The 21,469-nt window shown below is 39.2% G+C and overlaps 1 protein-coding gene across 2 annotated transcripts in view; it reads left to right on the top strand.

The window, feature by feature from the left end:
- rargb (retinoic acid receptor, gamma b) overlaps window positions 1-19,191 on the top strand; it is an 85,027-nt gene extending 65,836 nt beyond the window's left edge. For both annotated transcript variants that reach the window (XM_067431850.1, XM_067431851.1), the window contains 7 exons: window positions 4,169-4,317; window positions 6,402-6,543; window positions 7,899-8,062; window positions 9,830-10,006; window positions 10,163-10,367; window positions 14,847-15,005; window positions 16,908-19,191. In XM_067431850.1, coding sequence (XP_067287951.1) covers window positions 4,169-4,317; window positions 6,402-6,543; window positions 7,899-8,062; window positions 9,830-10,006; window positions 10,163-10,367; window positions 14,847-15,005; window positions 16,908-17,233 — 1,322 coding nt within the window. In that variant the 3' untranslated portion in view covers window positions 17,234-19,191. The remainder of the gene's footprint in view (window positions 1-4,168; window positions 4,318-6,401; window positions 6,544-7,898; window positions 8,063-9,829; window positions 10,007-10,162; window positions 10,368-14,846; window positions 15,006-16,907) is intronic.
- Window positions 19,192-21,469: the final 2,278 nt, after the last annotated feature.

Genomic DNA, 21,469 nt, shown 5'->3' with positions numbered 1-21,469 from the left:
TTCCACTCCTCCAGCACAAAAGGGGCTGATGTTTTCAGAGCCGCTCTGTGTCACTCAAGCATTGCTGCCATATAAACACATAAAGCCAATTCAGCCTAAGTTACTACATAAACACCGTGATCAGGTTGCGTTCTCACCCACTCACTCGCCCATCACCCCGACCTTGTGTTTCACTGAACATTATGTGTAAGAACTACAGCATTCCAGAGGCCTAGACGTTTGAAAGACACAACCGCACAAAATCCAAAGAAACAAAATAAATAAAACACTCAATATCAGAACTTGACCCTATAACCTGCACAAGAATATACTCATGCATCAAGCAAATGTCTTTTTCAGCTCTGTGTGTATGATTATTGCTTTGTGTTAAAATGAGTTCAACTTTTAAAACCGTGTCTTGTGACCCTGCCTTCTGTTCTGTTTGTGAACACAAGAATGTCCTGTGTGAACACCCTCTTGCATTGTAAGAAAATATGTTCTACAAGTTACGCAATAGACTATATACTTAAATAAGTCAGTAAGCAGGTCATATTTAAAGGAGACTGTGAGGAATAGGTCTGTTCAGTCCTATCTCAAGGGCTTAAATCATGTCTAATATTTACTGTTTTTTGTTCCTTTTTTATGAAACTAGAACAGAATTCATTTCTAATCACAAATCCATTCTTGCATATGCATTTTTAAAAGTTTAGGATTTTGAAGTCTCATACACCAATAAAACAAGGCTTAAAGCTACACTGTGTAACTTTTTTAGTTTATTCTTGGCTAAAAACACTTAGTTCTTTCAAAAATATATGTGCTCATTAATGTATATTTACTTATTTGTTTGATTGATTGATTGATTGATTGATTGATTGATTGATTGATTGATTGATTGATTTATTGATTTATTGATTTATTGGTTGATTGATTTTTATTTCGAGCAAAACAATAGAATAAAAGATAAAATATTAAATAAAAAAAACACAATAACAATAAATGAAAATATACACATACATAAATGCATACAGGATTGCATTGCTTTCAAGTAATAAAGTATTCTCGTAAGTTTATAATATGCCATTGAAAATACATACGGGTGAGGGGTTTGAATGCCGGTCGCCATGTTGCCCCTCCATCTTGAAAGTACATTAGCCAAAGAGGGACATACCCGTAAATTCAAGCTTCGCCTTTGACGTTTTAACACTCGATGGCACCGTGTCGAATGTGAAGAGGGGGATTGCCATGTTAATCTTGGACTAAATCGGCCACCGTAGGAGTTAAAACGAAATCAGAATTGGGAGGAACAGAAACTATTATTCACTGGATGGTCATATAGCTTTACACCGCTAGATGGGGGAAAATATCACACAGTGGAGCTTTAATTTATTTGATCAATACAGTAAAACAGTGAAATATTAAAATAATAGTTTATAAATGAATATGGTAAACTGTAATTTTCAGCATCATGCAATCTTCAGATGCATGATCTTTCAGAAATTATTCTAATATGCTAATTTGCTGCTCAGAAGCATTTCTGATTTTATCAATGTGGACATTTTTTTATATTTTTGAGGAATTTCTTTTTTTTCAGGATTCTTTAATAAATAGAAAATTCAAGTATATATAGTACATATATGCAGTACCTTTGATCAATTTAATGCATTTTTGCTGAATAAATGTATTCATTTCTTTTAAATTATAATGTATATTTATTAAGAATGCATCTATTTATGTAATATAGCTCTATGAACAGTTTACGCAGAAATGTGCTTTTGCTTCATGAGTTGGGTCCATTGAACACATTGTACTTCTTCCTCTCACAGCTTTGTTTTCATTCCAGTCAAATTAAATATGGCGTCTACCCGGACTAAGGTCCATATATTTTGAAGTTTGAATATTTGCTTTTAACAATAAAATAAAATAAAAAACTGGGTTGTGACTTTGGAACGTCTCTAGCACAGATTTCCGCACTGTTTGCTGTTTGGAAACGAAATGTCCTTTCATAGTTTGCCAAATGTCACATCATCAATACGGCATATTTTATCTCAGCTGAGGTCGTGATTAGATCATTGGCCATTGGCAGTATCTGTGGGACTCTCGGTTCACGTTCATGTCTTGAGAAGCCAAAGCTGCTGTCAAAGCCAAGGTCAAAGTGAAACTCACTCTCTCACACACATTCTTCGTTTGTCTCCCCCACCCCCTGGTTTTTATGGGATTTCTCATCTATACCTTCTCTCATTTTGCTCTTGTTAAACGGTGCCCGTGGAGGGACAGAGGGAGGAGAAGAAAGAGAGAATGAGAGGCACATTTGGTGGATTCACTCCATTCAGTAGGAGGAAGGGGCGAAGGCCTCTGCGGGCAATAAAATCTGCCCCGTTTTAGCTGTTTTTCTCTCATTTTTTACAAGTGGAGAGTGAGAGGACAGCTGCTGCTGGTGTGAATGGCTGGTCAAAGCGACTCACTGCCAATAAAGCGCCGGTCAGGCAGGCCTCAGGCCTCGGTCAGACCACAGACGGGCTTTACGGGGGATCCTGAGACTGGACCTCTAGTAAAAAGCCAGTCATCCAGGCCTGAGGAATTTAGGGTCCAGGAAACAAGAGCATGAGGGGGGTAAAGGGTGTCTAGAGGTGAGAGTTGAACCGAGTGACAGCGTGGACTTACACAAAATATATAACACCGGATTTGCACGGTGGTGTTTAAATTGGGCAAACCGTGTTATATTAAATGTTTGTCTGTATGGCTGCTTTCCAGGATGTTTATGAATCAGACTGTGGGACCATTTGGGTGCGTGACAGCGAGTCGAACACATGCTGGGGTGTCAGTCAAAGCATGTTATTAATTCATCCCTTAACGCTTTACAAAAGGGTTTCGTTTGTTAAAATTGCTACATTAGTTAACATTAACTAATAATGAACAATAATTCTACAGCATGGCTTTCATTGCCTAAGAAAGGCAAAGAAAGTGCCTTGAATGTAGAGGCTATTTACACACACACGCACGCACGCACGCACGCACACACACACACACACACACACACACACACACACACACACACACACACATATCAATACAGATTATTTCTAATCACAAATTTTCTCTTCATCACGGCTCCTGTTAGTGGGTGGGATATATTAGGCAGCAAGTGAACATTTTGTCTTTAAAGTTATTGTATTAGAAACAGGAAAAAATGGGCAAGCGTAAGGATTTGAGCGAGTTTGACAAGGGCCAAATTGTGACGGCTAGACGACTGGGTCAGAGCATCTCCAAAACTGCAGCTCTTGTGGGCTGTTCCCGGTCTGCAGTGGTCAGTATCTATCAAAAGTGCTCCAAGGAAGGAACAGTGGAGAACCGGCCACAGGGTCATGCGCGGCCAAGGCTCATTGATGCACGTGGGGAGCGAAGGCTGGCCCGTGGGGTCCGATCAAACAGACGAGCTACTGGAGCTCAAACTGCTCCAGAAGTTAATGCTGGTTCTGATAGAAAGGTGTCAGAATACACAGAGCATCTCAGTTTGTTGCGTATGGGGCGGCATAGCCGCTGACCAGTCAGGGTGACCTCTGACCCCTGACCCCGCCGAAAGCACCAACAGTGGCACGTGAGCATCAGAACTGGACCACGGAGCAATGGAAGAAGGTGGCCTGGTCTGAGGAATCACGTGTTCTTTTACATCACGTGGATGGCCTGCCCCTTACCATAACCGCCAGTTTCAACACACTACTAACTAACTCAACTAGGCCACGCCCCTTTATTCTGCATATTAATTATTTAAATGCGGAATATTTTGACATTTTAGTACCTGGATGAAAACTCAAGATTGGGGCATTTCATACAGAAGTTATTCTTTTATACACTAAAGACAGACGAACATGGACAAAAGCAGAACGGGTCCCTTTAATATTCTTTAAAATGACAATCCATCTATATTCAACTCATTATTTTTGATGATGTGCCAAATATTGTTAAATAATCAAGAGTGCGCCATAAACTCGATCTTGCCAAGCCACAGGCTCCTAAATGTGTTGTGAGAACAGAAGGTGAAAGTGGTTTTGTTGTTTAAAGAGTAATATATTTGTACATGTTTAAAGCGTATTGGAGTGCCCGTAGGGGTTGGGGATTTGAAAAAGCAATGGAGATTCTTGTCTTAGTAATAACCAGTAATATCTTCTCGTTTTCTTCCTGATCTCTGCAGCGGTGGAGACCCAGAGCACGAGCTCAGAGGAGATGGTTCCCAGTTCCCCTTCTCCACCCCCTCCTCCTCGTGTCTACAAACCCTGCTTCGTGTGCCAGGACAAATCTTCTGGCTATCATTATGGAGTGAGCTCTTGTGAGGGCTGTAAGGTACACACGCTTATAATGCTCTATGTAGACTTCTCTCAGGCGCTTCATTTATAGGACCGTTTAGGGGTATCATTTTATTGATTTAGTTTTGAATTAATTTGTTGACATTTCCAGTTTTAATTAAATTTGCTTAAATTTAAAATTAAAATTTGAATTATAAATGCTTGTACATGTACTTTATTGCAAGCAAAAGTTTGGCAAAAAAGTGTTTAATTTTGAGTCAAGAACCCTATGATTCTAATTAGAAAAATAAATAATAATAGTAATCATTATATATATATATATATATATATATATATATATATATATATATATATATATATATATATATATATATATATATATATATATATATATATAATGATTACTTTTGATTATTTTTTTATGATTATTTTTTATGATTATTTTTTTATGATTATTTTTTATGATTATTATTATTTCTTATGATTATTATTATTTTTTTTTTATTATTATTATTTATATATAATATATATTATTTATATATATAATACACAAAATATACACACACACACACACACACACACACACACACACACACACACACACACACACACACACACACACACACACACACACACACACACACACACACACACACACACACACACACACACACACACACACACACACACACACACACACACACACACACTTTGGACCAACTAAAAAAAAAGATACTTTAGACCAATTAAAAAATAAATAAATAAATACTTAAAAAATAAAATAAAAGTTGGTGCAGCTAAATGTATTTGTTTTTCTCAAATTATATTTTTGATTTTGTTTAAACCTTGCCTTTTAAATGTGAATATTAATCAAAAATAGGCTATTTCTTTTCACAAAGACAAACATTCATACAAATTAAAATTATGCTTTACCTTATATCATACTTGATATTGTCAATATTGCATATCGTCTTTAGACATAGGCCAAAATGTAGGTCAATATAATAATTATTTAGCTTTTTACCCATTCATTTTACCATAAACACAAGCTAAATTATCTAAAATATCAAAGAAAAGGTTAATATGTTAAAGCTCGAAACATTTTGTTAGTCAAAGTTTAATTCAGTGTACTTACTATAAATAAAGATAACTCTAGTACCTTAAGGCTTATTGTGATTTTAAAATAAATATGCATCATATATTCTGTTATGTTGTAATAATAATAATAATAATAATAATAATAATAATAATAATAATAATAATAATAATAATAATAATAATAATAATAATAATGCAATCAGAAAAGCTAGCCGTTATGTTTTCTGCACATCAACCCTCTGGTGTAAAGTAAAAAATAAAATGTTTCTTTAAATGTTTTTAAACTGAACAAAACGACATTATAAAAAAACAAACACGGTTTGATTAAAGTGATATTATAATTACACAGACACAAATCAAAACCTGAGAACACATTCTCTAAAGTGTTATGTCTCAATCCCATATTAGCAACAAGATTTGTGTTAATTACATTGTAATGCCATTATAATAGCACATTCATAACAGTAAGCAGAGGTCATGGTTTGTGTGCTGCCACCTCGTGTTAATGTCAAGCTCCAGACTTTAGATTTCATTCACACTATAGTCTATAGTGCCCTCTGCTGACTGCCCTGGGGAAGTTTAATAAATCTGGTCACTACTAAACATTAGATTTGTGCTCACTTTCATGCTAAGCTCCATGAAATCACAAAGAATTTAATTTTATAGTTAAAACTTCTAAAAACGTGTATATAAGCCATTCTACAAAATTGACACAAACTGCTGTCCAATAACCAAAAAACACAGTTAAAAAGTTTTCAAATCTTAGATGTTAACTAATACTAACTTTCCTTCTATCTATTGACTCCCACAATAAAAATCAAATTTGGGGAAATATTCCAAAACTTTCTGAAAATACAATATGAGAATTAACTGCACATTTATGTGTACCTGGGATATTATACAATTTGCATACATACAAGATTTGTGGTAAAAAAGACAAGATGTTTCCAACTCTGACTTTGAATCAGTTTTAAAGAATGGTCCATATACTTATATTTCTGAGCTTCTCTCTCTCTTGCTCAGGGTTTTTTCCGTCGCAGTATCCAGAAGAACATGGTGTACACCTGCCACAGAGACAAAAACTGCCAGATCAACAAAGTGACGCGCAACCGCTGTCAGTACTGCCGACTGCAGAAGTGCTTCGAGGTCGGCATGTCGAAGGAAGGTAAACTCAGAGCAGTCATACATCACCAACTTTACTGTTCTCAGTTTGCATGATAGCTGTATATTTAGACTGATTTCACTAGTCTATTAGCCTGACAAGCCTGACCCACAACAAGATGTTTGGTCTGGAAACTCACCATTGACGGCTCAATCTGAGGGGCGGATAAACGGTTGTCTTTCAAACTCCCTCTGCACGCGATAGGATAGCGCTACACCAACCAGAGCAACGAAGGTGAAGCAGAGCTTGTTGACAGATTAAACATTCGCCGTATCCGGTCGGCTAAACTCTGAACACATCTTCCCTTTTTAAGAATGACTTTAGTGCCGTTCTTTGTTCTTTTCTCAGAGAAAAGCTTAACTCCAAGTCTTCCAGAGTCGCGGTCAAAGCTGATTCGAAAGACCGCCGTTCGCCAGTTTCTGTGTTTACTAGAAGCACGCAAACGCAACTCGGCCGTCGTCATTATGGCCCCGCCCACCGACTCTATACATGATGTGATTGGCCCGGCAAGAGTTAGGGGAATACAGCTCAGAAGGGTATTGAGAGTTGCTAGACGACACTCGCGGGCAGATTAAATTTGCTGCCGCTAGGGTGCGTCTACATTTCTAGGCTACAAGTCTATGATTGTATGAACATTTTTCTCAAAAAATGTTTTGAACAAAGCCCTAAAGAAATTGAACTCCACAGGCCCTATCATGCACCCGGCAAAATGTGACACAAGTGTTTTTTGTGTGTGTGTGTGTGTTTTTTTTTTTTTTTTTTGCTATTCCAACCCAACGCAGTTATCATTTTCACAGCCATCTGTTCCCACATGGGCGTCTGTTCTAAACCAGGAGCGTTCAGGAGCATTGTTGGTGTTTCGTAATTTTGAGGAACTGAAAACCACTGACCGTTGACCTTTGACCAACAAAAAATGCAATAGCGCAGTATTTCTTGTTATTAAAATGGTGTGTTAGTAACATGAGCCTATTGGCATTCACTTTGATTACTACACACGCAGGGATGCAGCACACACACGCTTAAATATTACAAATAATAGGATTCCTCTCTGGAGGAGCGTTCGGTCTTTCCTCATGTAAATAGTGAATCCTCAATGGTGCGAGCACAACTGGCATTTAAAGGGAACCGGAGATCAGACTCTGATTGGTTTACTGCATGTCATGGCCAAAACACACACTAATGGCTCTTTAAGAGAAGAGGGACGACTCTTTTAGACCATGTGCCTGGCGCTGACCATTTTTCCTTACCTTAAACCTTTTAAGCAAAAGTGGAGCTTCCCATGATCTCCCAAGATCAACTTTGCTTGTTCCAACATGTATTTCTTTTGTATTAAATTCTGTTGGTTGTTCTTCATTTAGCAGTGCGGAATGACAGGAATAAGAAGAAGAAGGATGTAAAAGAGGAGGTTGTTCTTCCAGAAAGCTACGAGCTAAGTGGAGAACTGGAAGAACTGGTTAACAAAGTCAGCAAAGCCCACAGGGAAACCTTCCCTTCGCTCTGTCAGCTGGGAAAATACACCACCGTGAGTCCTGAGCTCCCACACTTCATTCTCACACACCTCCTTCTCTCTGTCAGCTAAATAAACAACGGCGTGAGTGTGAGATCATGCAAAGTGTACAATATTTCATTCACATCCATTGAACCACAGCAAAAATAAAGAGTGGTTTTATTCTTAAGAGACAGAGACTCTTTTTAACAAACATCAGGATTTTGGTTATGAATTATGGTTAAAATGTATTTTGAATGTACATTAAAATATATTTTGTGTATGTATAAGGAAACGTGTATCTTAGATGATTTGACTATTAACTGTGAATCACATATTTTGCATTTCACTTAAACTTTGTGTGACAAATAAATTATTAGAAAAATATATTTCAAATGGAGGATAACATGCAGTAATATGTCTCACATAATTGTGTGTAAATGTTTATTTAGTGCAACAAAAAGTAAAGCAGTAAAGTAAAGCTTTACAGAAAAGTAAAGCAGAACTACAACGCAAAAAAATTAGTAGCCTACTGTTACTACACCAATCAGGCATAACATTATGACCTAATATTGTGTTGGTCCCTCCTTTGCTGCCAAAAGAGTCCTGACCCATCAAGGCATGGACTCCACTAGACCTCTGCTGGTTCAGCTCATCCCACAGATGCTCGATTGGATTGAGATCTTGGGAATTTGGAGGCCGAGTCAACGCCTCAAACTGGTTGTTGTGCTCCTCAAACCATTCCTGAAGCATTTGTGCTTTGTGTCAGGAGCATTATCCTGCTGGAAGAGCCACAGCCACCAGAATACCGTTTCCATGAAAGGCTGAACATGGTCTCAGCAATGCTTAGGTAGGTGGAGCGTCTCAAAGTAACATCCACATGGATGGAGGACTCAAGGTTTCCCAGCAGAACATTGCCCAAAGCATCACACTGCCTCCGCCGGCTCGCCTTCTTCCCATAGTGCATCCTGGGGCCATGTGTTCCCCAGGTAAGCCACACACACACACACACGGCCATCCACGTGATGTAAAAGAACACGTGATTCCTCAGACCAGGTCACCTTCTTCCATTGCTCCGTGGTCCAGTTCTGATGCTCACGTGCCAGTGTTGGTGCTTTCGGCGGGGTCAGAGGTCAGAGGTCACCCTGACTGGTCAGCGGCTATGTCGCCCCATACGCAACAAACTGAGATGCTCTGTGTATTCTGACAGCTTTCTATCAGAACCAGCATTAACTTCTGGAGCAGTTTGAGCTCCAGTAGCTCGTCTGTTTGATCGGACCACACGGGCCAGCCTTCGCTCCCCACGTGCATCAATGAGCCTTGGCCGCCCATGACCCTGTGGCCGGTTCTCCACTGTTCCTTCCTTGGAGCACTTTTGATAGATACTGACCACTGCAGACCGGGAACAGCCCACAAGAGCTGCAGTTTTGGAGAGGCTCTGACCCAGTCGTCTAGCCGTCACAATTTGGCCCTTGTCAAACTCGCTCAAATCCTTACACTTGTCATTTTTCCTGTTTCTAATACAATAACTTTGAGTTATTTTTATTAACACTTATATAATAACAAAATGTTCACTTGCTGCCTAATATATCCCACCCAGTACCAGGTGCCTTGATGATGTTATGCCTGATCAGTGTATATCTCCTACTGACATCACTACTGCTCTTCATCCATACACACGACTTTCCCCTTTTTTTCTAAATTTCCTCTCAGTCATTTAACAATGATTACTGTTTATGATATATTGGTTTAAATGTATGGGAATGCATGGAAAAGTGTACTCAATGTTTTACTCTGTTTCAGAACTCCAGCGCGGATCACAGGGTTCAGCTGGATCTTGGACTGTGGGATAAGTTCAGTGAGCTCTCCACAAAGTGCATTATAAAGATTGTGGAGTTTGCCAAACGTCTGCCAGGTTTTACTTCACTCACCATTGCAGACCAGATCACCCTACTGAAATCTGCCTGCCTTGATATACTGGTAAATATATCCCCACTAATATAAAAAATAGTCCAGCTTAACAACATTAATGTATTTAGAGTGCAATGCCAGTAAAGTCCTTGTTGGTGCTTATACTTTTGTCCATATAGTGTATTTCTTAATTGTCAACGTATGATTCACTTTGTCTTAATGCAGATGTTGCGGATTTGTACTCGCTACACTCCAGAGCAGGACACTATGACCTTCTCAGATGGGCTGACTCTCAACAGAACACAGATGCACAACGCTGGTTTTGGCCCACTCACAGACCTCGTGTTTGCTTTTGCTGGGCAACTCCTACCTCTGGAGATGGACGACACAGAGACAGGGCTACTTAGTGCCATCTGCCTCATCTGTGGAGGTACTGCGACCTCTTGTTGTATTACTTAGCGAGCGAGCGAGTGAGTGAGTGAGTGTTTGTGTGAGTGAGTGAGTGTTTGTGTGAGTGAGTGAGTGTTTGTGTGAGTGAGTGAGTGAGTGAGTGAGTGAGTGAGTGAGTGAGTGAGTGAGTGAGTGAGTGAGTGAGTGAGTGAGTGAGTGAGTGAGTGAGTGAGTGAGTGAGTGTTTGTGTGAGTGAGTGAGTGAGTGAGTGAGTGAGTGAGTGAGTGTGTGAGTGAGTGAGTGAGTGAGTGAGTGAGTGAGTGAGTGAGTGTGTGAGTGAGTGAGTGAGTGAGTGAGTGAGTGAGTGAGTGAGTGAGTGAGTGAGTGAGTGTGTGAGTGAGTGAGTGAGTGTGTGAGTGAGTGAGTGAGTGAGTGAGTGAGTGAGTGAGTGAGTGAGTGAGTGAGTGAGTGAGTGAGTGAGTGAGTGTTTTTGTGTGAGTGAGTGAGTGAGTGAGTGAGTGAGTGAGTGAGTGAGTGAGTGAGTGAGTGAGTGAGTGAGTGAGTGAGTGAGTGAGTGTTTGTGTGAGTGAGTGAGTGAGTGAGTGAGTGAGTGAGTGAGTGAGTGAGTGAGTGAGTGAGTGAGTGAGTGAGTGAGTGAGTGAGTGAGTGAGTGAGTGAGTGAGTGAGTGAGTGAGTGAGGGAGTGAGTGAGTGTTTGTGTGAGTGAGTGAGTGAGTGAGTGAGTGAGTGAGTGAGTGAGTGTTTGTGTGAGTGAGTGAGTGAGTGAGTGAGTGAGTGAGTGAGTGAGTGAGTGTGTGAGTGTGAGTGAGTGAGTGTGAGTGAGTGAGTGTGAGTGAGTGAGTGAGTGAGTGAGTGAGTGAGTGAGTGAGTGAGTGAGTGAGTGAGTGAGTGAGTGAGTGAGTGAGTGAGTGAGTGAGTGTGACATTTTTGAAAATATAGCAAAAAAAGCTAATTTAGATAAATTGACACCACACACGCACAAAAAACACACTAAACATAACCCTACTGAAAAATGGTTTGATCACGACTGTAAAAGAATTAGACGAGCGCTACGACTCATTTCAAATCAAAAACACAAAGATCCAGTCAACCCTGAGTTACGCTTCAAACACTCAGAGCTTCTGAAACAGTACAAAAACACACTGAGACAGAAGAAGCTGGATCATTATAACAACACGCTTCAAAAGATTGAACACACCGTTGATCAGGGCCAGTTCTGGAGCATGTGGAACAGGTTAAACTCTACAAAGCCACAAGAACCAGCCATACAAGATGGTCAGATTTGGAAAGATTCTTTTGAGAACATCTATACCCATCAAACTGACCCTTTAAATAATCCCAACCAATTAAAAATCCTTGAAAAATTAAACGCTCTTGAGTCAAACAACCAAAATCCCCTAGATTATCCAATAACCCAAGAGGAACTTAGTGGAAAACTGAAATCCCTCAAATTGAATAAATCCTGTGGCCCTGACAACATAAAAAATGAGATGCTTAAATACAGCTCTCCTGAACTTCAGAACGCTCTGCTTAAAGTTTTCAACCTGATTCTGAGTTCAGGGTGTTTTCCAGAGGTCTGGAATACAGGGCTCATCTCTCCCATCTTTAAAAGTGGAGACAAAACTGATCCTAATAACTACAGAGGAATCTGTGTAACCAGCAATTTGGGAAAAGTATTCTGTTCTATAATCAACTCCCGGATTTCAGCCTTCTTAAAGCAGCACAATGTCATCAGCAAATCTCAAATTGGCTTTCTCCCCAAACATCGAACCACTGATCATATTCACACACTACACACATTACTAAACCAACATGTACACCAAAAGAAGGAAGGAAAAATATTTGCTTGCTTCGTCGATTTCAGGAAGGCTTTTGATTCCATTTGGCATAAAGGATTGTTTTATAAAATCATTCAAAGTGGTATTGGGGGAAAAACATATGACTTGATAAAAAAACATGTATAACAAAAATAAATGTGCAGTAAAAATTGGTCATCAAAGAACAGAATATTTTTCCCAACAGCGAGGGGTCAGACAGGGCTGCTGCCTCAGCCCAACTCTATTTAACATTTATATTAATGAATTGGCAGATCTATTGGACCAATCAGAGAGTCCAGGACTTCAACTGTTTGACACAGAAGTCAAATATTTACTGTATGCAGACGACTTACTAATTCTGTCTAAAACACCAGAAGGCCTCCAGAAAAACCTTGACATCTTAACTAAATACTGCCAGGACTGGTCCTTAGAAGTCAACTCCCATAAAACTAAGATCATGATTTTTCAGAAGAAACCCAGAAATCTGGAACATAAACATATATTTACTGTAAACAACAGCACAATTCAACACACTTTACATTATAATTATCTTGGTCTGGTTCTAACACCCACTGGAAACTTTAAATTAGCAATTAAAACATTAATTGCAAAAGCCCGCAGAGCCCTGCACGCTATACGAATGAAATTATTTAAAATAGACATCCCCATTAGAATCTGGACAAAGATATTTGATAGCGTCATCCTGCCCATTGCACTGTAGTGAGGTCTGGGGCCCAGCGAGTACCTTCAGCCATAAGGTCTGGGACAAACACCCTGTAGAAGGCCTACATGTAGAGTTCTGTCGAAACATCCTCCACGTCCACAGAAACACACCGAACAACGCATGCAGGGCGGAGCTGGGCCGACTGCCCCTTAATCTAACCATTAAAAAAAGAGCCTTGAAGTTCTGGATCCACCTACACTCACTCACTCACTCACTCACTCACTCACCCACTCACTCACTCACTCACACACTCACCCACTCACTCACTCACTCACTCACTCACTCACTCACTCAAGCTCTAAAGATGATCTTCAGTTTAAAGCCCTACAAACCCAGAAAAGTAATCTCTGTGTAATGGTGTCAGAACTGATGAACAAAGCATATACCACTGCTCCTGTAAAATCTGCAGAAATCAAAGAAATAATGAAAAACGAGAGAGAGGCGTATATGCAGCATTGGAAACATCAAACCAAAGAGCAAAGCCGTCTCCAATGTTATCTGGGACTAAACAGAGAGTACAGTCTGGCTAACTATCTCATCTCAGTCAGAAACACAACACACAGAGCGTTATTAACGAAGTACAGGCTGAGTGACCACACGCTGGCCATAGAAAGAGGGCGGCATAAGAAGACATGGCTGCCCACAGAAGAGCGTATCTGTAGAGAGTGTAGATCAGGAGCAGTGGAGACAGAGGCACACTTCCTCCTCCACTGTGATAAATACACCGCCCTAAGAGACTCACTGGATGGGCAAATACAACACATTGTCCCTGACTTCCAGTCACTACACCATCACGAAAAACTGAAGGTCTTACTCGGTGAAGGACCTGCTTCCACTTATATAGCACAGCATATCTATAAATGCCACAAATTGAGATGTACTGAGTGAACACATCCTGATTAATAATATATATATTGCTTATTATGTGTATATATAAATATAAATGTGAATATGTTTGATGTATGTTTCTGTTTTGCTTTGTGAAATGCTTTGGCAATATGTACCCATGTATGTCATGCCAATAAAGCACAATTGAATTGAATTGAATTGAGTGTGTGAGTGAGTGAGTGAGTGAGTGAGTGAGTGAGTGAGTGAGTGAGTGAGTGAGTGAGTGAGTGAGTGAGTGAGTGAGTGAGTGAGTGTGTGAGTGAGTGAGTGAGTGAGTGAGTGAGTGAGTGAGTGAGTGAGTGAGTGTGTGAGTGAGTGAGTGTGTGAGTGAGTGAGTGAGTGAGTGAGTGAGTGAGTGAGTGAGTGAGTGAGTGTGTGAGTGAGTGAGTGAGTGAGTGAGTGAGTGAGTGAGTGAGTGAGTGGGTGAGTGTGTGAGTGAGTGAGTGAGTGGGTGAGTGAGTGAGTGAGTGAGTGAGTGAGTGAGTGAGTGAGTGAGTGAGTGAGTGAGTGTGTGAGTGAGTGAGTGTGTGAGTGAGTGTGTGAGTGAGTGAGTGAGTGAGTGAGTGAGTGAGTGAGTGAGTGAGTGAGTGAGTGAGTGAGTGAGTGAGTGAGTGTGTGAGTGAGTGAGTGTGTGAGTGAGTGTGTGAGTGAGTGAGTGGGTGAGTGAGTGGGTGAGTGAGTGGGTGAGTGAGTGAGTGAGTGAGTGAGTGTGTGAGTGAGTGAGTGAGTGAGTGAGTGAGTGAGTGTGTGAGTGAGTGAGTGAGTGAGTGAGTGAGTGAGTGAGTGAGTGAGTGAGTGAGTGGGTGAGTGAGTGAGTGAGTGAGTGTGTGAGTGAGTGAGTGAGTGGGTGAGTGAGTGGGTGAGTGAGTGAGTGAGTGAGTGTGTGAGTGAGTGAGTGAGTGAGTGAGTGAGTGGGTGAGTGAGATTCTTTAGCTCTTGAGTGCTATATTACTCTTTGCACCTCCTGTAGTTACTGCTTAGTTTCTTTAATAAACATTTTGACTCCATGGTTGGTTTATTCCTTCTGTTGTTGTCATGTCCTGCCTTTCTCTGACCGGTTGAACGAATAGACCGTATGGACCTGGAGGAGCCTCATCGAGTGGATCAGCTACAGGAGCCTCTGCTAGAGGCGTTAAAGATCTACGCTCGCCGCCGGCGTCCCAACAAACCTCACATGTTCCCACGGATGTTGATGAAGGTTACTGACCTCCGAGGCATCAGCACTAAAGGTAGGCCATGCTCAAGTCTGTGATAACATCATGGAGCATTGCATTGTGATATGTTTAAAGTGTGCTTGACAGTGCCAGCACATGCTGTTATTTCACTGTTGCGTTTCAAGAGTTATTAAAGGGATATTTCATACAAAAATGAAAATTATGTCATTAATTTCTCTCCCTAATGTCATTCGAAACCATAATACTCTCGTTCATCTTCGGAAAACAAGTGAAGATCTTTTTGAAGAAGTCTGAGAGATTTCTGTCCCTCCATTGACAGCCTATGTAACTATCCCTTTCAAACCACAAAAAGGTAGTTAAGACATCATTAAATTGTTTAAATACTTTGCAAATAAAGTGGTCAATAAAGGATTATTAGGAACACCTGTTCAATTTCTCATTAATGCAGTTATCTAATCAACCAATCACATGGCAGTTGCTTCAATGAATTTAGGGGTGTGGTCCTGGTCAAGACAATTTCCTGAACTCCTGAATGTCAGAATGGGGAAGAAAGGTGATTTAAGCAATTTTGAGCGTAGCATGGTTGTTGGTGCCAGACGGGCCGGTCTGAATATTTCAAAATCTGCTCAGTTACTGGGATTTTCACACACAACCATTTCTAGGGTTTACAAAGAATGGTGTGAAAAGGGAAGAACATCCAGTATGCGGCAGTACTGTGGGAGAAAATGCCTTGTTGATGCTCGAGGTCAGAGGAGAATGGGCCGAATGATTCAAGATAATAGAAGAGCAACTTTGACTGAAATAACCGCTCGTTACAACCGAGGTATGCAGCAAAGCATTTGTGAAGCCACAACACGCACAACCTTGAGGCGGATGGGCTACAACAGCAGAAGACCCCACCGGGAACCACTCATCTCCAATACAAATAGAAAAAAGAGGCTACAATTTGCACAAGCTCCCCAAAAATGGACAGCTGAAGACTGGAAAATGGTGCCTGATGTGTTGAGACATTCAGATGGTAGAGTCAGAATTTGGTGTAAACAGGATGAGAACATGGATCCATCATGCCTTGTTACCACTGTGCAGGCTGGTGGTGGTGGTGTAATGGTGTGGGGGATGTTTTCTTGGCACACTTTAGGCCCCTTAGTGCCAGTTGGGCATCGTTTAAATGCCACGGCCTACCTGAGCATTGTTTCTGACCATGTCCATCCCTTTATGACCACCATGTACCCATCCTCTGATGGCTACTTCCATCAGGATAATGCACCATGTCACAAAGCTTGAATCATTTCAAATTGGTTTCTTGAACATGAAAATGAGTTGACTGTACTAAAATGGCCGCCACAGTCACCAGATCTCAACCCAATAGACAACACAGTATTAGTATGGTGCTCCTAATAATCCTTTAGGTGAGTGTGTGTATATAGGCTATATATATATATATATATATATATATATATATATATATATATATATATATATATATATATATATATATATATATATATATATATATAGCCTATATACACACATATATATATATATATATATATATATATATATATATATATATATATATATATATATATATATATTTTTTTTTTTTTTTTTTTTTTTGCACAAAGTGCTCACATCGCTTGATAAAATTAAGGGTTTATTCACTGGAGTCACATGAATTACTTTTATGATGTCTTTATACCTTTATGTGGCTTGAAAGGGGTAGTTGCGTAGCTGTAGGGACATGAGGGACAGACAGCTCTCAGAAGTATAGAAGTTTACCCAACTATGATAACTTCTGCTTATGAGGAGCTCAGAAATGTGCAAAGGGTCCACTAGTTGTACTACCTGACTACTTGCTGCAAAGTCTAAGATAAGCTCATGATAAATATGTAACATTTGGACCTAAATGAAGAGATTAAAACCTTGATGGTTGATCATGCTTGTGTGGTTCCTCAGGAGCGGAGCGAGCCATCACTCTGAAGATGGAGATCCCAGGCCCGATGCCTCCTCTGATCCGAGAGATGTTGGAGAACCCAGAGGCCTTCGAGGAGAACTCGGACTCTAAAGACAATGCAGCTGCCGCCCCACTGCCGCCGCCAGCCATCCAGGCCATCAAACGCGAGCGGGACGAGGAGTCCGCCCTGGAGGATGAAGAAGACGAGGAGGATGAGTGCGCAGAGGAGGGACGGGACAGAGCAGGGGATAGTGAAGACGAGGAATGGGGACTCCTGCAAGTGGACATGGGCGGAGCTAGAAAGAGTTCGACAGGGCGAGCGCAGTGACCGCTTGAGGACTGTATGTATGCGGGTCTGATACATACAGACAACTGCTCCCTCTTTGTGTTTTAGACACCTGATCAGTTGATACAAACAGATTTTCCATCATCCAGTCAAACAAATTACATCGTTCCCCATGATGACTTTATATGACACAAGTAAACATGCACAACTTTGCACATCAAGTTTCTCTCAACTATCTAAAAGCAGTAACAATAACAACCTAAAAACTGAGAAAACCTGACAACACTTTTACTTCAGACAGTGTTACTCTAACTGAATAGAGAGAGAGAGATTAAAACGAGTGCAAGGCCAGAGAAAGACAAGCCATTGTGCCATATCTGGAAGTTACTTGGTATATGCATATTTTGTACTACGTTTGGAGATGCCAAATATTTGAGAATGCATCCCAAATCTTTGTTCTTTAAGGGAAGCATTGCTCATGATTGCGTATGAATGCATAACCAGAACTGATCAATGAGAAAAGATAAAAACAACAAACCATCGCATAAATGATCAATTCATAGGTCTAAAAAACTTTTTTTCTACATACATTTACTGCATAACTTTTTACTCTTGATGTTGCATTGTCTCAGTTATTTTGTATATGCAAACTTTTCAACAACTCTATGCTTCTTTCGATGTGTTTTTACACGTTTTTGAGAACATGTTTTTTACTAAATGCTCTAACATGTTAGTATCAATTCACTGTCCTACAGCCATACTCTACATCCAAATTTGACATTTATACAAATTTTAAGGTTTTGGGCATTAGAAGATTATAAAACTACATTTTGAAATTGATATTTTGAAATGAAAATTACATTACATAACAGCACATTCATTACACTATTATAAATCACACCTTTCACTCAGGACAAATCAAGGACCAAAGGCGGTACAGTCTCTAGATCAGAGAATGCACACACTCTTCACGTACATTTGATCTTCAGCTATACTGTATCATTACGCAACAAGTAACATTAAAAGCTGAAATGTAATATTTTACTCTGGGATCCAGAAGAGTCACGTGATTAGGTATTAAATGCAACAATACACTAAGATCTCTATAGTAATGTGTCAAATATGAGCCGAGCATATGTGGAATGCACAAGCGATTCCTTTCAATCCCATAACTGTGTCAAAAACTTTCCCTTGTAGCTAAAAATGAATTAGGCGAAGGTTCCCTACACAGCTCCAGCAGATCCAAGAGGATTCAATAAAGTGTTTTACTCGGTTCTTTAACTCTTAAACTCTTAACTCTTAAACTCCGGCTTTCCGTTTTTTTACTGTTATACAGTAGGGGGCGTGGTTACGCATCTTCTGAAAGAGTAGAGAATCTCTTGATCAAAACACAGGGAAAAAAGGACCAGAAACAAGTGATAAAAGCATTGCTAATGAACTTTGTAGTCTTTGACAAAAACGCAATTCTAATTTTTTCCTTCAAAATGCTGCAAATTTACCCACGTTCAAATGTAGATAAAAAAGAATGGATGTTATAGGCCTGTTGCATGCTCAGATATTCATACAACAGAATATTCGGGCAGCCATTACATTTGTGTGAAAATGATCAAAAATGCTTGCAGTGGCTGGCAACTTAAAACAGAATAAAAATAAATGCTGGCGGGGGAAGAAATAATAGCTTTTCTCAAACTTATATATAAAAAATAATGAATTAATAATACCCTACCAAAGAAAAAAATACAAAAACTTTTTTTCCCCTTTTTGTTAAAACTAATAAACCATTTTAAAAACATCAGCATACTATGGTAAAACCATGCACTCTCAAAAATTCTGAGTAAAAAACAACCCAATGTTGGGTCAAATATGGACTAACTCAGCAGTTTGTTTTGGGTTGTTTTAACCCAGCGATTGGGTTGTCTTAAGCAAATATTTAACCCAACCACATGATTAAAACAACCCAATTGCTGGGTTAGTCCATATTTGACCCAACATTGGGTTAAAACAACCCAGCATTTTTTAGAATGTGGCATTCTTTGAAATGTATTGGATCACCAATAGGCTTCACTCTAAAAATGCTGGGTTAAAACAACTCAAGTTGGGTTGAAAATGAAAATTGGAATTGGGTTGTTTGAACCTACAAGTGAACAGACCCATTCAAACAACTGATTTCTGGGTTTGTACATTTTCAACCCAACTCGAGTTGTTTTAACCCAGCATTCTTTAGACGGTTCCATAAGACTATGGTAATCATTCAGTATCATAGCATTACCATATATAATACAGTCCTTAATGTTAATGACAAAATATTGTAAAATAACATTTTATATGAGACTAGACAAAAAAAAAAAAAAAAACTACTATGGTGTTACCATGGTATTTATATATCATGATATTTACATTGTAATTCAAGAATCTTTACAGAATACCATGGTACATGTCCAACAATCAAACGTACATATTTGATGGTGAGAGAGATCACAGAGTAGGGTGTTACTGATGAAAAAGTGAAATTACTTCATTAAAAGTGAAGGAGAATAACGGAAAAGCAAACAAAATTAGTTCCATCGTGTCCTTGTTCATCCTCCGTCCCTGTGGAGGTGTGTGTGCGCCGCTGATAACAACGTTATACCTCCTTACGTGACAGAACAGTGTTACCAAATCAAATCATAAGCTGACTGCTGCACATTCAGTAAGGTACTGGGGACAGAGCCATGCGGTTTAGGGTTGTACGCTGTGTGCATTTATGAAAGAAATCATCTTTCTACCTTTGTGTCGCTGCAAACGATTTCATTTGATACATCAAAAGGACGTCTTTTCAACTTTTTTTCTTAAAATATTTTCAAATATAAACATACACACTATAGGCTATACATGTTTGTTTCTGTTTTTTTTATTTATTGCTTATTTATCCTTGTCTTTGTTACATTTTCGTTGTATCTGTAATCAGCGGTGCATGCTATGAATTGGGTTTTTGACCTTGTGTGTCTCTATTAGGAAGATTATTTCTTTATGTACCAACAATGTAATGATCAGCCACTTTTCAAATGTGGTTCAACATCAAAATTAGATCATTTAAACAGACCAAAATGAATGCATGATTACCACATAGTGTGCTGGATAAACCTGCAGTGATCATAGAGTCTAGCAGCTTCATGTAAATGCACTGATCCGGATACGTGACAGGGTAAAAATGACCTGCAGCAGTAAACAGTGGTACTCATTGGCTGATTTGATCTCTTCTGGTGTCTATACTTCCATTTCCAGACCAAAGCTAAATTTGCAGTTTAGGTTTAGGCATGTACACTCGTCCACATATGTTGTAATTAGCAAGGGAACACAGCCATATCTCTGAAAATAAGGCCCTAGAAGAGCATTAACCCTTCAATTTTGACAGATGTATAAATGTAGCAGTCCATGGCGAAGTGTAACTCAAAAAAGCCACAGGATATTATTGTTCTTGAGAAATGTCAGAGGGTTTGAATTGTTTTTTCAGACTCAATGTCTGTTTTGTAAATTATACACGAGATATTGTATTTTACATCTGAGACTTTTATTTCTGTTTCTTTTTTAAACAGTGTTTACCTTTTATGCTTGTATTTGTTCATTTATTGCAGTAGAGGTCAATTTTTTTCTTGATGAAGAATGACTTTTGTGGTGGCTTGGAATATGTGTATATTAACTGTTTGTTTGTTTGCAATATTTGTTGCTAAATTTGTAATTATACTTTTGACTTTGTCTCTTTTGGGTTTTGGATCATAGGAAACATGGTGGGTCATTTAAGGCTTCGAACTGCTAAGGAGAATACACAAACAAGTTTTAATGTGCATTTTGAATTTTACAAAATTATTGTTTTTTGGTTCTTTGTGATCTAATTATGGTGTTACAAAAGCAGCATGGATGTGTTATTTCTTGTAAAACAATCCCTGTTTCTTAACACTTTTTAAATATGATAGCATTGTTTATATTCTCCTCATTCTAATTTTGTGTTTAATAGTTTTTTGTGCATTTCTCTCGGTTATGTGCCTTGCAAAAACGTTCCAGTCGCCTTGCACAACTCTCATGGAAACTGTCACAAGAATCTTACTGTACATCCAAATGAAAATCCTTAAGACAAAGATACAAGTGGTATTGATGACTTTAAATGATTCTTCTTCTTCTTTGAAATAAGTGTTCTGTATATTTTCCAAATGTTATGATTTTATAAAGAAATTTCTCATCATAGTCTGTATTGTCATGATTTCCTTCTGAACTAAAGGGAGCATAAAAATGTCCCTCTAT

This window comes from Pseudorasbora parva, chromosome 22, assembly GCF_024679245.1.
Source record: "Pseudorasbora parva isolate DD20220531a chromosome 22, ASM2467924v1, whole genome shotgun sequence".
In the NCBI taxonomy this organism is placed as follows: domain Eukaryota; kingdom Metazoa; phylum Chordata; class Actinopteri; order Cypriniformes; family Gobionidae; genus Pseudorasbora; species Pseudorasbora parva.
This window is presented reverse-complemented; position numbering and strand designations above follow the sequence as displayed.